At 34.8% G+C, this 17,848-nt stretch overlaps 1 protein-coding gene across 1 annotated transcript in view; it reads left to right on the forward strand.

Moving 5' to 3' along the window:
• Window positions 1-17,848, forward strand: part of IFT57 (intraflagellar transport 57) — an 85,134-nt gene that overhangs the window by 47,164 nt on the left and 20,122 nt on the right. Inside the window, exon 6 of the mRNA XM_004606812.2 lies at window positions 11,915-12,037. Coding sequence (XP_004606869.2) covers window positions 11,915-12,037 — 123 coding nt within the window. The remainder of the gene's footprint in view (window positions 1-11,914; window positions 12,038-17,848) is intronic.

A 17,848-nucleotide genomic window follows, 5' to 3' on the forward strand; every position in this document is an offset into this window, starting at 1 on the left:
AATCCTGAGCATAAAGCTAGGAGTAATTCCGGAGTACCACTGGGTGTAGCCCCCAAAACAAAACAAAAAAATTAACCATGTTGAAAAAACAAATTGAAAGCAAGTAAAACTTGAGTTTGTGCTAAGATCAAGCTACCCATGCGTAGTCAATATGCCAAAAAATAGTAATAGGTCTCACAATGGAGACGTTACTGGTGCCCACTCAAGCAAATCGATGAACAGGACAACAGTGCTACAGAGCAGTGCTATTCTCTTTCTGTGATATTCTCTGTTCAGGATATTTTTTTTTAGTTATTTTTCTACTTCCAAATAGACTTTCTTTTTCTTTTATAAAAGCCCAGTAGTTTATTTCTTGGAGGCAAATTTAGTGGTGAATTCCCTTAGCAGTTGTTTGAAAACTATTCTTCTTTCCAATCTGACTAAAACTGTAGCTGGATGGAGTATTCATAGTTGGAGGTCTTTTTCACTAATTATTTTGTATACACAATGCTGTTTCTCTTGGCCTGTGGGTTTTCTGTTGAGAAAGTTGCTGATTGTCTTACATATGACTCCCTTATATGACACTCTTTGTTTTTTACTTGCCACTTCGGGATTCTCTCTTCTGCTTTTTATTTCTTTTGTTTTGTTTTTCCTATTTTAATCAGAATGTATCTTAGTGTTTGTATACTGTATTTATTTAGTTTTAAATTCTTTGAGTTTTCTAAATCAGTAAGTCTAACCCAGAGAGGCACCCAAACTTAGTTGGCTAACTGCCTCCTTTTCAGAAAAATTAATCACTCAGTACCCACACCCACTGGCAATCTACATTCTTTAAGTGAACATGCAGAAAGCATCTCCTGCTAACTTCCAACCAATTGGACCCTTTGAATTGTTTTGGCAACCTGTAAATACTGATATTTTCTCAACCTGGGCAAGTTTGTGGCTATTATTTCTTCAAATTAGCATTCTGCCCCATTCCCTTTCTCTTCTCCTTCCCTTTGACGCAGATATTTCTCTTGATGGTATCCTATATAGTCCTTACATCTTCTTGTTTTTAATTCTTTCTTATTTTTGCTGATCTATTTGAATAGTTTCTAATACCTTATCTTTGCATTCTCTGATTGCATTTTTCAGCTTATTCTATCTTCAGTTGAGAAACCCCTGTGTTGTATTTTTCTAATTCAGCTACTATATATTTTTCAGTTCTGTGATTTCTTTTGGGTTATTCTCAATATTTCTTAAGTTAATCTTTGTTGAAGTTCTCTTCTACTGATATCTTCATTTTAATTTTTAAATTTAAAGAACTTTGATTTACAAAGTTATTATAGTTGAGTTTTGGCATATAATATCAACACCAATCCCACCACCAGTGTCAGCTTCCCTCCACCAGTGATCTTATTCTCTCTGTACCCCTAACCCCCTATCCATGCCTCACCTGTCAGCTTTGTAATGTACAAACATTACAAAGTTTCATGGTATAAACTTAGATCTCATGTTTCAGTGTTTTGGATATAAGTCGATGAGATATCGTCTCACCAATGATAGTGGCACCTATCAAAAATAATGGGAGCAATCTGTGTTAGCAGAGACATGGTGAAAAACTTTCATCTGCTGTTGGTAGGAATGTTTACTGATACAACCCCTGTGGAAAACAGTGTAGAGATTTCTCAGTAAACTTAGACTTGAACTGGCATATGGCCTAGCAATTCTGCTTTTGGGCATCTACTCCCAGGACAAAAAAAAACACTTTCAAAAGGGCATTTCTCACCATTATTCATTGCAGTACTCAGTACAGTAGCTATGATATTGAATCATCCTAGGTGTCCAATGACAGATGAATGGATTGTGAAGATGTGGTCTATGCACACATACACACATGCATGTATATAGAGTACTGTGCAAGGAATAATGAAATCATACAATTTGCCCCTACCTGGTTGGAACTAGAAGATAGTTCCAACTATCTTGGAATGAAGTAAACCAGAAGAAGAAAGACAACAGAGCATGATCTCAGTTATCTGTGATACATAGAATACTAAATGAGGAAAAATATTATAGTGAAGAGGGGATGCCTAGATCACCCTTGACCCCAGTGTTTAGAGAAGAGAATTACAGGAAAGAAATGATATTTTCATTTTAATGAGCATCATTAGGACTAACACTTTGAAGGTTTTTTTCACAGTAGTATGAAGAATTCTTTCCTGATACCATTTTGATTCATCTCTGCAGGTGAGTGCCTCCATTTTCTCATTGCACCTGTTACCCCATGATGGCTGGGAAGGGGCCAGGTAACTGTGTTCGACAGCCTGGTAGCCACAGTCACACGTGCATGGTCCTGGCCATGACTCTGAGAGCTAGCAGACCTGGGAAATAACCAAGAGTTTCTAGTCATGAGTGTCTGGCATCAACTGTAGCACTGAGGTCAAACATAGATTCACAGTCAGGAGTGACTAATTGTCACTAAAAAGTTGTGGACACAGAGACCTAAACTATTACTGGGAATTCATGCCCAGACCATTCTGAGAGGAGAGAAGGCTGGTTCCTCAGTCCCAGCTGGCAGCGGAGTGTGTAATTTACCAGGAGGGTAAACATTCCTGTTGGTCTTGTGCCAGCTAGGGTATGTAGCATACTTTTTGGCCCCCTGTCTGTGCAGGCTCATTTTACATTTTGAGAGGATCATGGGATAATTGCTTGTTATATAGTTTTCTGGTGGTCAAGTGGCGACAATAGGACTTAGATCTGTTTTTGGTCAAGAGTAATAGGCGCTCTTAATATTTGTTTGTCTACCTCCTGTTACCTCAAAAATTGCGTAGTGATAGGTGAAACACACTTTATTAATTTCCCTCAGTATATTAGTAAGGTGAATGGGTCCTACATGTATTCATCAGCGAGGCTGCTAGAGGTCACTAAGATGGTGCCTTCCCGTTACTTGCACACCTATGTATCTATCACCTATATATTCCTTGTATTCCTTTATATTATCCTCTCAGCCTAACAGATTGTAGTAACAGTAACAAGTCTCACAATGGAGATGTTACTGGTGCCCACTTGAGCAAATCGATGAACAATTGGGACAACAGTGCTACAGTGCTACATTCCTTTATCTTCTATTCAAGAATTCTAAGTATACAATTGGGGTGCCAAGTTTTTTGCAGCAAACTTCTGCACCTTAGGTATCTCTTCTCTATTGTAGCTTATAGCTTGTTGTTTCTCAGTGAAGACATCTCTCTGTCTCTGTTTCCAGTCTATCCAAATGATATACTTTTGTCCTATCCTATGGAAACTGTTGGTTAGAATTTCAGGTTGCAGGTTTGGAGCCTGTGGAGGGGGGAGGGAGGAGGTGGAGCTGGAGCAATAGAAGAACAAATAGGTCACTTGCACACATCTGACTTGAGTTCAGTCCCTGGCATCACATATGCTTCACCAGGAATAACTTCTGAACGCAGAACCAGAAGTAGACCCTGAGCATTGCTGGGTGCAGACCCACCCACCTTCCAAAAAATTTGGATTGATTTCTGTGTAGATTCCCCCAAGTTTTGGTGTAGATTAGCCATGATTGCAGGAGGATATCAACACAGGGTCTCCGTATTTGACCATTCCCCCCTCCCACTGTGCAAACCTTTTAAATAGAGCATCTAATTTAATCCTCACAGCAGCCCTTCTAATGAAGAAACTACTATTATTATCACCATTTTTTTAAGTGGGAACCCTGAAATTCAGAAAAGTAAATTGACCAACTGCTAGTAAGTGATGAAAGTGGGATTTTAGCAGTCTTGGGACAATTTAATCTTGAGAGTTAATTGGGATTTTAAGTCTCTCACAGTAGGTATATGTATTGAGTGTGCCAAATGTTTTTGGGCACTGGCATTCCATGCATTTGCTATAGGAAAGAAAGTAAAACTTTAAGAATTTCAAGCTTGGAACTTGTTTTATATACTTTACAACTCACACTACAATGCCATAGTAGTGTCTTCATATTTACTTACTGGGGCGTTTCCTTGTGGGTTTTCTTAAAAAATATTTTAGAAACCAAGAGGAAAAATGATTTTTCCATAACACTGAGTGTATATTAAAGTAACTGAAGTATTGGCAAGGATAGGTGTTTTATGGGCTGGAGCAATAGCACAGCGGTTTGGCGTTCACCTTTCACGTGGCCGACCTGAGTTCGATTCCTCCACCCCTCTCAGAGAGCCTGGCAAGCTACTGAGAGTATCGAGCCCACACGGCAGAGCCTGGCAAGCTACCCGTGCGAAAAGCAAAATCTTGCCTTGTGCAATAACATGAATTGAAATGGAGGACATGGAGGACGGGCATCTCAGTAAGTGAATGAGTCAGGAAAAACACAATTACTGAATTACACACTCATATGTGAATAAAAAGAAATAAAGCAAGGGAACAGACAAAACCAAACTCATGGGCTCTCAGATCACAGAACTGTTGTTACTAGAGTGGATGGGGGGAAGGGAGATTGAAGTGGGATTGAGCCCAGTCTTCTGTGGTGAAGGTAATTAATATTTGTGATGATTGGTACTGTGGTAAAACATGTACTCTGAAGAGGTAAAATTAGCCCTAAAGTATAGTCACATAAACTAATGTCATCTCATAAAACATGAATTTCTTATTAGAAAATTGTACTGATTTTGCATTAATTTTTTTTAAATTTTGGTCACTGTCCTTTATAATTTACAATACTGTCACTGATAGGATTTCATGAATACAATAGTTCAGGACCACACCCCCCACCAATGTGTCCTTTGCCAATGTTACGGACCCTCTCCTCTCCTCAGCCCCACCCCACCTCAGGACAAAGTCTCTACCATGGTGAGCTCCAGTCCATAGATAAGTTCTTGTTACATAATGCCTTAACTAGGATTTGTTAAAATCATTGTATTTCAAGTAAACTCTCTTTAACTGGAATAACTTGTTATTTACTTTTAAATTTTAATTTGTTATTTTATAGATAGTTGGTAAAGCAGAATACCCTTAGGAGAAATACTATTTATTTCATTGTAATATACTGCATATATATATATATATACATACATATGATATGTAGTGTTTAGCTTTATGTCACCTATCATGCTGAACCAAGCATTGAATAATTAAGAATGCAAAAATAATATCAGCAATGTAAATAAAATTATGATTTTTTTTCAGGAATCCAGCCTTCCCATCCTAATCCCTACCCCCAAACTCCCCAGTCTAAGCTGTAAGTTTCCCACCTCTTTATTAGGACTTAGAAGCATAGGTACTTAGGTTTAATTTTAAACTCACAGAAGTTTAAAAGAAAGAACAAGGTGCTACAGGCAAACAAGGAGACAACCAAAATTGATTGCTGGCATCTTTATTACAGGAAAGACATATAAAAATACTTTTAAAACAGTCAAATAATAAAGATTTTATTGATCTAGTATTATTAATTTCGTATGTCATGCCCAAATTACTTAGGGCCATTGGGCATCACTGTATTACAGAATGGTGCAGTAAAAAATACCAAGAAAATATTAAATCATGACCAGTAAATATCAGCATTTTCCATATTCAGTATCTTGGAGTGTTTCTTTCCCTCAAGAGGTAGAAATTTTGATTTAGTTATTAGAAACTCATGTATCTCCACTTGCTTTTTCATCATTACAATGTACTATTAGGATCTCTTAGCACTTCCTTCATCTCCCAGCTTTACCTTGAAGTAAAGGTAAAGCTCTTGGCTAGGCTCCCATTTAAACTTGTTATATCTCCTTATCTTCTGATTTGGGTCTCCATTCCTAAGGAGATATCTTCTTAGGGGTGTATAACCTTAAGCTTCACTCTTGCATGCAGTCATATGTGTTTTCTTTATTTAATAGTTAGATGGTTCTCCATCATTGATCTTGATGAGTTACGTACAGTATTCTTAGTCAGATTTTTTTTTTAAAATAGCTTTGCCCTGATAGCTTCCTCTATATTTTCTTTGTGATAATGTAGGAAATATCTTAACCATAGCTATCTATTCAATCTGTGTTGGACTGTAGGGATCCCCAAAATCCCAAAGTATAAGATTTTAGTTGCCATAGGTATAGCAGAGATTAAATGAGTTTTAGAGAAACCTTTGCTAGTATCGCAAAGCAATAGTCAATATTGCTCTGTCATTAGCCTGTTCTACCTCCCTTGGGGGGATTGTCCAATAATGTGTGTGCAGTACATATTTGAAATAGGTTAACCCAGGAGAGATTTATTTTTGTTTCAGTGTCGCATCTTGCTGTGCTCAGGGCTTACTCCTGGAACATCACTCCTATCCATGTTCAGGAGACCATATGGGTTTCTAGGGATCAAATCTGAATCAGCCACATGTAATACATAAGGTCAGTGCAGCTATAGCACTTCTGTACTGCAGCTCCAGCCCCCCAGGAGTGTCAATTCATTAGACATATATCAAAACTGTGACTAGTGCTCCTACTACATATCACCTTAAACAGTATTTTTGTTAATATATGACTTGTTAAAAGATCTTTTTGTTAATAGGTCCAATACTCCCCCTGCTGGTAGTCTTGACCTATCTAGATTCCCTTGTGTTAACTAAGGGAAAGATACTTGGTTTATCAGATTTTCTGGTCACACAACCTAGCGCTACTACAGGCTATTCAGCAGATTTGAGGCATCAGATGGCTCTATTTATCCTCAGGTGACCTCCCTTTCTCCATTCATATAACCATAACACTATATCTAATTTTACATATATATACATATATATACATATATATATATACATATATATACACACACACACATTTGTAAGTGTGTGTGTGAAAGAGAGGGGGAGATAGAGAGAGAGAGAAACTACACATGCTGTTGTGGAGAACGTCATTTTTTCATATGCTTGGTTAGTCATTAGTATTGCCTGAAAAGAGGAAATTTTACTTACTGGACAGGATTCTGAGCCAGTTATTATTTGATCATTGGACTGATTTTGGTGTTGTGCCCCAATATTTGAGTCCAGGTTTATTGTGTGTGGGGTGGGCAGTTTATACTGAAGTCTTAGGGTCAGTTCTCCTCAGCTTGCTTGGTTGTTTTCTCTCTCTCTCTCTCTCTCTCTCTCTCTCTCTCTCTCTCTCTCTCTCTCTCTCTCTCTCTCTCTCTTGCTCTCTCTTGCTCTCTCTCTCTATTTTTGTGCCACATCCAGTGGCTGCTCAGGGTTTATTCCTGCATTGAGGAATCACTCCCAGTGGGCTCAAGGAACTATATGGAATGCCAGGGATCGAACCTGGAGCAGCCGCATGCAAGTCAAGCACCTTACACACTGTACTATCACTCTGACTCTCCAGTTTCTTTTTTTAGAACTAATGATTACACCCTTTAACCAGTCTCAAATTCTTCCTAAATACTCTGTAAAATCTTCAGTAGGGATTAAGTATTTTCATCTTTCCATGCTGAACACAGTGCATGAATTCTTACTTTGCATGTTGTTAAGAGCATAATTTAAAAGTTTTTAATTGTTTATTGATTAATTAATCATAGATGGAACTTCTGAATGTCAATGTCTTATTGAGCTTCTTAATTTTTTATTCATCAGCATTACCTAGAAAACAATTTTCTAAGGACTATGGTTTATCTTAGTTTATGTTTTTTTAGAGAGGAATTTTGTTATATAAACATTATATTAAATGGAAGCAGAGTTAATTTCTGTTTTAATAGCTCAATATGCCACATTAAAAATGCCATTTGTTAAATGATGAAAGTATCAAAAGGAAAGGTTTTATCAAAATATTATGATCAAGGTATGGTAGAAAGTTTTAAATGCATTTATACTTGGTATGTGGGACTTGCTTGGTTAATGTATCGACTTGTTAGGCATTGAGAAAATCTGAGTGAGGATCAAGATTATGAAATAGATTCTCAAACATGGAAGTAGAAGGAGACTGTGTAGTTGTATAGATTGAATACATTCATGCCGTTCTACCAAGCCTAATGTTCTCTTCTCAGCCTTTCTTCATTTAGTAACTAGGCCATTTCTGCCAGTATATTAACTATGGGCTGGGAGTGGGCGAGTTCTTTTAAGCTGTTACGTTCAATCATTTTAGGACATTGGGAATAGAAGTTAGCAAATCATTGCTTAAGGGGAGCCAAATAATAAGCTAAGTAGGGTAAGTGCAACTTACTAATGGGCCCAATATAAAAACAAATAGTAAACTATGCCTTGGGATATCTTAGTGCAATGTTTGATCTTATGTATCCTGCTAACTCTAAATTCTGAATCTAATTCAAGCAAAATCACTGCTAATTTATTTGCCTTTTTGAAAATTAGGAAAATGTGCATCTCCTTGAGTACCAATTTTTCAGTATGCTGTGAACATCAACAATGCTATGTTGAGTACTGAAAAAGTCCTCAGTGTTTTTCAGGGAACGTTGATGTATCCTCCTCTAACTTTTTTGTGTGGTCTTATACTCCACCTTTCTGAAAGGAGAACTAAAGGAGAGAATAAGCAATGGACTTAGGAAGCACTGGTTCTGGAATTTAACCAATCATATTCATTTTCCCAAACACTAGTTCCATAAATCAAACATCAAAAGTCAGTAGCATAGACTATCTTCATTCTGTTAGAATCATTTAAAACTGCTACTAAAAGGTTTTCCTCCATTTTTCAACAGATTCTTTAGGATTGGGATGTGTAGATCCATAATGATGGCAGGAAAAAGCCTATGTTCATGCCACATAAGCTCTGAATATCAGAACTCACGTACTGCTTGCTACCACTGCCTTAAATCCTTCCACCCCTGCAAGTCTAGCCTGTGTAATATAGAATGACTGGGTCAGAATTGGGTCTCCGAGAGCAAAGAGGTACCAGTACTGGATATAACAGTGTATGCAGAACTAGAAATACCAATATATGCAAGCATCTGATTTTTCCAAGCATATGCTTGTTGTAAGTGCCGGTGCAAATTTACTTGACAGAACTTTAGGGGGTTTAGATTTCAACTGGCAGATTCAGTAACTATGATTATCATATAGTCTTATATAACTTCTTATGTAACAATATACAGTTTTTGTGCATATCCCCAAATTCATTTATATTGTTGTACATAACTTTAAGTACTCAAAATAATAGTTTCTATTTTTGAATAAGTATTCTGATGTTTAAAATAAAATTTTGACTTTTTAAAATCAGTTTATTAAGGCCAGATTTACAATACTGCTAATTATATGTTTTATGGCTATATCATGGCAGAATCTTGCGTGTCAGAGCCTGGCAAACTATCTGTGGCGTATTCGATATGCCAAGAACAGTAACAATAATTGGCCTCATTCCCCTGAACGTGACAGGGATGAATGGAGATGTTACTGGCACCCGCTCAAGCAAATCAATGAGCAACGAGACGACATTGATACAGTGATACAGTGATGGATATATCATTCCAAAACCACACCCATCACTAGAGTACTTGCTTCCCACTATCATTGACCCAAAGGCTCTTCCCCCTGCCCCATGTAAGGTTAGTTCTGTATACAAAATCTTCAGTTCTGATCACTTTGACCATTTGTTGTTCCCTTACTGTGTTTCTTTATCTCATTTTTCAGATAGATATCCTTTTTTGTTGTTTTTTATTATGCAGGTGGTGAAAATTAAACATACAGGTGAATAGGGCAAATATGCTGAAATTCCACAAAATTGTAAATCAATGATAAATTGACAAAGGTTTTCCAAAACCTTATCTTTTTGTAGGTATTAAATTTAAAAAAATAGTATTCTGGATAATTCTGTACTGTTACATTTTAAGATTTACGTGAAATAGATATATCTTACAAATGTAAAAAAAGGGTGGAGACGCCAGGGGTAATTCCTGAGTGCAGAGCCAGGAGTAACCCCTGTGCATCGCTGGGTGTGATCCAAAAAAAAAAAGGGTGAAGAAAGAAGAGAGGTAAGGAAGATGTAAGGGGAGCATCTAAATATACCTATTGAAGTAAAAGTAAGTTTTATCCCCCCAAAAAAGAATATAAATTTTATGTTATACAATATTATGGATGCTTAAATATATGCATTAATAAGTAAAATATTGTAATAAAAATATCTATATCAAAAATAGTCAAATTTATAGCATTCAATATGAGTGAAATCTAAATTTGTTTTAGCAAGTAGAATCTTGCCTTTTATTCACTCAGGGTTTCCACGTTTTACCAAAACTAATGCTTGTATCAATATGTTTTAGTTCTATTTTTGTAAATAGAACATTGTTTAATAAATTCATGTCATGTGTGGTAAGATATAAAAACATTCATTTTATACTAATGCTATTAGAACTATTGTAACCCCCTGATTTTCTTACCAGAAAGCAGTACGTATTTCTTTTAAGACCTTAGTCTATTTAGGAAAATTAAAAAGTAGAAGAGAGGGTTTCCATACCTCTGTAATGTGCTAGAGTCTCAATTGGGATTAAGTTTCTATCCCTAAGAAACAGTTGGTGGAAATACCAGCTTCACACCATTTATTAAGTCCAATCTAATATTACTCTGCTTAATGTTAATGATTAGGAAGACTAGTGTAATGAAATTTCATTTATGAAATGTCTTTTAGTCACATAAATTCTCAATCAGAATATGAATTTCTTTTAATGACATGTGATTGTCTTCCAGTGATATAAATTCACATGAGGTTATTTATTATTTGGTCTTTTTTTAAAATTGTATTATAGAAATTTTCAAAAATGCAACCCTTATTATCCAATTTTAGGACTTAACATTTTATCAGTGATACTTTCTTTAAAAACACCCACCTATGTCATTTGTGTGTTTGTGAAAAAATATTTTATCACTTTTTGACTCTGTCAGTGCCAGGAATTGAATCTAAAGAATGTGCTCTACCACTGAACATCAGCTGTGTACCTACTATTTTAAAATACATTGTAGACATCATATTACAGTTTACTTGTAAATATTTCAACACATATACATACAGAATTTTTTACTATAACTACCATACCATTATATCATATTTATAAAATTAATAATTCCTTAATATTATTTTTCCTTTTATATTCAGATTTTCCTGTTCATCTCAGAAGCATGTATATTGGAGGATGTTGTTTTGTTTTGTTTGTGATGGGGCTGTATCTGGGCTATATCCAACTGTACTCAGAGGTTTACCTGGCTCTGCTCAGGGATCATTTCTCCTGGTAGGAATCAAACCAGAGTCAGCTGTAAGCAAAGCCTTCATCTAAAGCCTATACTATTCAGCCCTACAGAAAAATGTGTTGTTGTTTTTTATTTTTTAATTTTTTAATTTTTTTATAATTTATTTTTAATTAGTGAATCACCGTGGTGTTGTTTTCTTTAATTTATATATTTTACTGTTATGCTCTCCCATGTCTCTTTCTGTATTAATCATTTTTAATATTTTTCTTAGCTTTTCTAGTTTATTAAGGTAGTTCAAGAGGGAAAATTATGCCCAATAGTTATGGGATAAATTAAGTTTTCTATATATAAAAACAGGAATGGATTTTTTTTCTTCCAGGGCAGAAATAAAATGCTGAAATTTGGCCTCTACCCTATTTGAGTAGGTTTGGTAAATCACATTTTAAAATTACACTGGTTTGACCCCATCAAAATATCTTTATTTCAGTATAGGAAATTCAAAATAAAATGTTTTCTTTTCAAATGTGTGTTTATATCTCCAACTCTTAACAACATGAGGTCAATCTGACATGTCAAGATAATTTTTTCTCATAAAAAATGTTGAATCATGTATTTACTACGTTTAAAAAATATATTTATTTCACTGTCCTACTAGGTAGCATATTAATTTCTTTGATATGAATAGGAGGACAGAAAAGGATTTCTACTGCCACTGTAATTTCAACACTACCATACTTGATATACATTGTGCAGTACTGCTAAAATAAATGCTTCAAAATTTTGCCTTTTTTTTTATAAACTCTCAATCTTGTGATATCTTTCCTTTCTTAGGATATGAGTGAGTCTGCCAAACAAGAAGATATTTTGGAATCCACAACAGATGCTGCGGAATGGAGTCTAGAAGTGGAACGTGTACTACCACAACTGAAAGTCACGATTAGAACTGACAATAAGGTATAAAAGGAAGACAATCTTTTGTTCAATTAGTTTATCGTAAGGCAATTTCGGGGTCTAGGGTATTCCCAGTTATATCAATAATTTAAGAGCAGAGGGATACCATTCTAATTTGGTCTTGATGGAGATTTAATGAATTATTATGGAAAGAATGATATAGTCCAAAAGTTTTTAACTACTCAAAACATGTTTCTCTATGAGGAATATTTTCTTCCAATTTAAAAGTATTTTGACATATTTTCTTGTAAATCATATTTTGTTTAAATGAATAGTGAATGAACGGGATTAAAATTCTGTTACTTTATATATGCTGATAGAAGTTATAAAATGACAATTCTGCTGAGTGGCAAAACAAGGCATTCTAATAGTTGTGTTATGTAATCTAGCACATGATAAAAATTGTGCTATTTCCTAAAATATTAAGAAAATAATAAAGTTTATTCAATACGATTTTGGAATCATGCCAGGTGAATTGGTGTAGTGTAGTTTAACTTAGTTTATACTTCCTTTTTACCTCCATTTATATATAAGAAATTTAGAATGACCAAATAGGTGACTAGACAGTATTTTTCTGAGTACTATTGAAATATATACAGGGACTAGCAAGGCATATAAATTAAGAAACTGAAAGATTTTTATTGTTAAAGAATAGAAACAAGATCTAGAATTACAGAACCAGCTCCCTGCATATCTGACCAAAAGGATGGTCATATAAATGTCCCCCAAATAGAGATACTACAAATATAGCTATTTTCAGAGTACCTTGAAATCATTCTTAAAATATTTGAATCTGGGTTTATAGAACTGTATCCTGGAAAAGATAAGAAGTAATAACATAGACAATTAGGGTAGTCCTAGAATAGAATAAGGAGAGAAGAGGTCTTATTAGACTATGAAAATCTATGGAAAAAAATTTTTTCTAAGGTAAATGGTAGATTCTGTAACCTGTTTATCATAGTTACTTATATAAGATAGCTACGGACTATTTTGAGTATTACTGTTTGCATATGAATTTCTTCACTGATGAGATTTCTGTTAAGTTATAATCTAGAACATTAATTTTTTATAACATATAATTTTATATAAAATATAATTTCAAATTCCTGGTTTTTATCTGCAGAAATTCTCCTTATAAAATTAAAAATCACTATTCTGAGTCTCAAAAGTTTAAATGCTAAAATTAGTGGAAATTATTTTCCACTTATAAAATAAAATAACTTATAAAATAAGTTGGAAATTCTCATGGTCATTTTTAAAATTTCTTCATTTGGAGGCAGTTTGGGGATCACACCTGGTGTGCTCAGAGCTTACTCCTAGCAGTGCTGGGGGAAACATATGTGCTCTAGAGATCAAACCGGTGTCAGCTATATGCAAAGAAAGCACCTTAACCCATGTACAGTCCCTCAAGTTCATTTTTAATTCCTTTTGAAAGCAAGCTTAATTTGTTATTATTGTTTCAGTAAACTCTTAAAACCAAGTATCTCTACTAATACCTTACAGGATTTCAGGAGTGTTTTTATAAACCTGGTCATTGACTTCCACATAATAGAAATAATTGACTCAAGAGATAAAGAATTTTGAGCTGGAGAAATACTAAAGAGGCAAAGGTACATGCTTTATGTGTAAGCAACCTTGGTTTGGTTTCAGGTGCCACATGGTCATCTTGATAGCATATATCCCTGGAAGTCCCTGAGCTTCGCCCTGAAACCCCATAGCAACAGCATGGTGACCTGGTCACAGCACTAGAGCTACACTACACTCTCAGACCCTTGCATTGAACCACTGCCTCTTTAGTCAAGAATTCCCAGGAATTGCCCTGGGCCAGAAAAAAACAAACAATATTGCAGTCATCAAAATCCTAGGTGCTTAGAAAACTAATGAATTGCTTATTTTGGAGTAATTAATGTGTTGAAAGTTGAACGCTTAGCCCATACCATATGACACCAATCAATTACAGATCAACCCTGTACATAGTATGACAAAATATCAAAATTCTTTTAGATGTATTTTTAAACATTTTTATTTTATCTATGATTTTTATCATTTTGGTCATTGTTTTACATTGTTTGTAGTTCTATGAAAGAAAATGCTTCATGAATTAGTAGGCACATAGTTCTATGAAAGAACTATGTGCCTACTAATTCATGAAGCATTTTCTTTGTTGCATATGGGGATGTAACTTTAAGATAATTCTTTATTCAAAATATTTAAGAACTAGGTTGTATACTAATTTGAAAACATAAGGGGCTAGTGAATCTGTGTCTTAAGTCTCAGAAATAAAAGTTGTCTGGTTACCTATTATTTTCTTTTTTTTTCTTTTTCTTTTTCATATGAGTTTTCATATGGTCTCCTTATTCCCCTTCAAAGGTTGTTGTTTCAGCCATAAGTAAAGGAGGAGTTTGATTATGGTAGGGCCACCAATTAAGGAAGAATAGGACATATGGAGCATGTATTGCTGCAGTCAGTCACTTCTTCAACAAAGGGAACAAGACCCTGCTGATGATGTAAGAGAGTTTCACTGAGATTTTATGATCATTTTTTATTGTATATAAAATAGGAGGTCTATTCATGAGTTCTCTGAGGTTTTTTAGACTTTTCTCCCCACCATGTAAACAGGGGTTCTACCCCCATTCAGTGCTTTTTGGGGTCTGTTTGTGGGTTGCCACAAGATTGTCAACTGTCAGGGTGTGAATAGATATGTTATGTACTGTGCTAATGTACTAAAATTAGGATATAATGAGAAAAACGGATTATGTAAAGGGAAAAGAGTAAGCATGCAGTGTCTCTGGATACCATTTTGGATTCTATTGGTGGTGATGGATGTGAAACCTATACCGTGAAATTGTCACAGGGTGTCAGATAAATAATAAGGAAGAAATTTAAAACAGATCTTGCCAGCCAATTATTTCTCTGTCTCAACTTAATTTTGTGTTTGGGGTAGGGGGATTACTTTGAGATCAGTGTATTCTATTACTGGTCACTGTCATTTGTTTTTAAGTAGTATGGCAATATGGAGATGAGTAATAAAAAGCCTTCAATACTTATATCTATTATAAGGGTTTTTTTTTTTAATCATTGTGAGATACAAAGTGTTCATGATTAGGTTTCAGTCATACAGTGATCCAGTATCCCATACAAAGCTGTTCATGTTTGGGTTTCAGTTGTCATACAGTGATCCAACACCCATTCCTCCACTAATGAACATTTCCAAGCACCATTGTCCCTAGGTTCCCTCCTACCACCCGCCATCCCCAGGCCTGCCTCTATGGCAGGCACTTTTCTTCTTTCTCTCGCTTGCTCTCTGAGAGACTGAGATATGAGCTTTTTTTAAATTAGTTAAATTTTGTATTTATTTGGTACTAGATTATTTATTTTGTTTTACTTAAAATTTAATTTATTCCTTGTATACATCTTTACATGATTTATACAAAAGCACATCATTTCTGTTCTTTTGGCATATCATAGTATACTTGTTTGATAAGATCCTATCATATATCAATATTTTATTTGATACAGTTTTCATAATGTTGTAATTAGGCTTTTTATTACTGGATAAAATGCCCTTGTTTTTGGCACCACTTCCTATTGTTAGTGCTTAGAAAATGAGAATAAATTTTAAAATTAACTTAAGCAAATTAAAACTGGGAAAATAAACACGTTGCCAAAAGTACAAATAATGTGTTCCACAACTGAGGAGAAAAATTTCTGTCATGTCATGCTATAGTAATAGTTTCTTCTTTAAAGTTGGCTGTAGAAAATGGCCCTGATGATTGCTTCCAGGGCCTTATACTCATAGAATTTTGTATAAAAATGTAATTTTTTATTCCTGAAATAGATGTTTTCCAACTTGGAATATTGTGTCTAAAGGCAATCAGAAATTCTTCCAAGAGAGTCAGTATTTCTGCCAAATTCTAGGTCATTCATCTGTTAATTTCTCAGTTGTGACTATAAATATATAAGATACAGGAGTCAGTGTCTTAGAAGGATAGTCTGAGAGTCCCTGAACTAGGGTAAACATAGGGCCACATGACTAATGTTGATATTCTGTAACTCTACAACTTTTAATTTTGTTCTTTAACCACTATTTTCTCTCCTTTGCCTTGTTCTCTTTGGCTCTTTTTTAATTGTTCTTATTAGAGCCAGTAGTTGTCCCAACAAGTTATTCCCACAAGTGTTACTTATTTTCTCTGGTGGAATTCAAATTAAGATCAAACATCTGTGCTTAAACATAGACTACAAAAATCTGTAATAGTCAAGAATTATTCTACTGAATCTTTTTGGACAAAAAATATTTTTAATTATAAAAACATATAACAGTATTTTAAAAGGAGGGACTTCGGGCAGTGTGCTATAAAATAGAAACAAGTAACTGCACATTTGTTTTCATTATCAGTTATTGGTTTAATAGTAGTCTCAGAAACCTAAATTAATTGTGTGAGACATGAAGATACTGAGTATCTAGAGTTTCTAGAGCCTATCTCCTATGCCACTCTTTGGCCCCAGATTTCATAGTTATACCACTATACCATGGAACTCAAAGCAAGCTATTTTACCTCTGTGTTTCAAATTTTCCTCATAGCATTATGTGAATTGTTGCAAGGCGAATTGTTGCAAGGCAACAAGAATCGTGTCTTACACATAGTTAATAGTTGATAAATGTATAACAAATTATATCATTTGTTATATTACATCATTGTAATTTGTTATATTATGTCATTATTATGGTAATATTATATTCTATTATATCACTTATATTTGGTGCCTATTTGAGTATTAAGGAAAACTTTACAAACTTATATACTATTACCTACATCATTTAAGGGAATATTTTAAGAATCAGTCTTGTATCTTTACATGAGATTTTATTAGACTCATATCACTTTGACAAATTCTTTCTGTTCTTTCCATAATAAAAATATGTATGTGTATATATGTGTGTATGTACATATGCACATATAGATATATGATGATAGTAAGAACTGACAAATCATAGAATGACTGCCAAATACTGTTCTTAGTTTTAGCACTTACATATATTAAGTCATTTGATTTTTAATCACGTTTAACTCACCAACCTGAGTGAAAGGTCCCTTTTACTATAGATGAGGTAACTTAAAACAAGAGTAGCTAAGTAACTTGCCTTTGCCCAGCAAGTTACAGGATATTTGAAACTATAATCTTGTGTTTTACCTTCTTATTAGTGACAATATAGCATACTAGTTGGAGGCACACATTCTAAATCCAGGTTGCTGGAGTACAAATTCTGCCTCTATCATTTATAATCATCAGTTTGTTCCTGAGTCTCCTCATCTGTGAAAAGAACTTCATATATCACTAGAAATTTGGTTCAGACTAGAAACAGGGCCTCCTACGCAATTGGTTAGAAGATATTTGGTTTTGTCTGTTTAAATCCTATGTTGGAAGATGAGTGACAGACTGGGAGAGCCAGCAGCCATTGTGACTGGAGAGTTGGGTTTGGTTTCCTGGGCTGTTTGCTTCAGGCTGTGATCAGGGCTCTGTGTCATGTGATTGTCTGTTATCTGTTGTCTGTATATGCAGTTTCTCAACCTCATTCATTGAGCCAAAGGAAAGTGACTTTTTAAATGATTGGTCTTTATCAGGAGAGTAAATTTTTTGTCAGGGATTTTTAACACAATATAGCCACAGTAAACAATAATTATTTCTTTTCCCCACAAATAAAAACAGGAGGCATGAAATTCATTTTTTTTTTAGGCACCCTGATTTGCAGTACTATGAATGGTAGGGTTTCGTGCATAAAATGTTTATACACCACACTCTTCCACCAGAGGA

This window comes from Sorex araneus, chromosome 2 (genome assembly GCF_027595985.1).
Source record: "Sorex araneus isolate mSorAra2 chromosome 2, mSorAra2.pri, whole genome shotgun sequence".
NCBI lineage: Eukaryota > Metazoa > Chordata > Mammalia > Eulipotyphla > Soricidae > Sorex > Sorex araneus.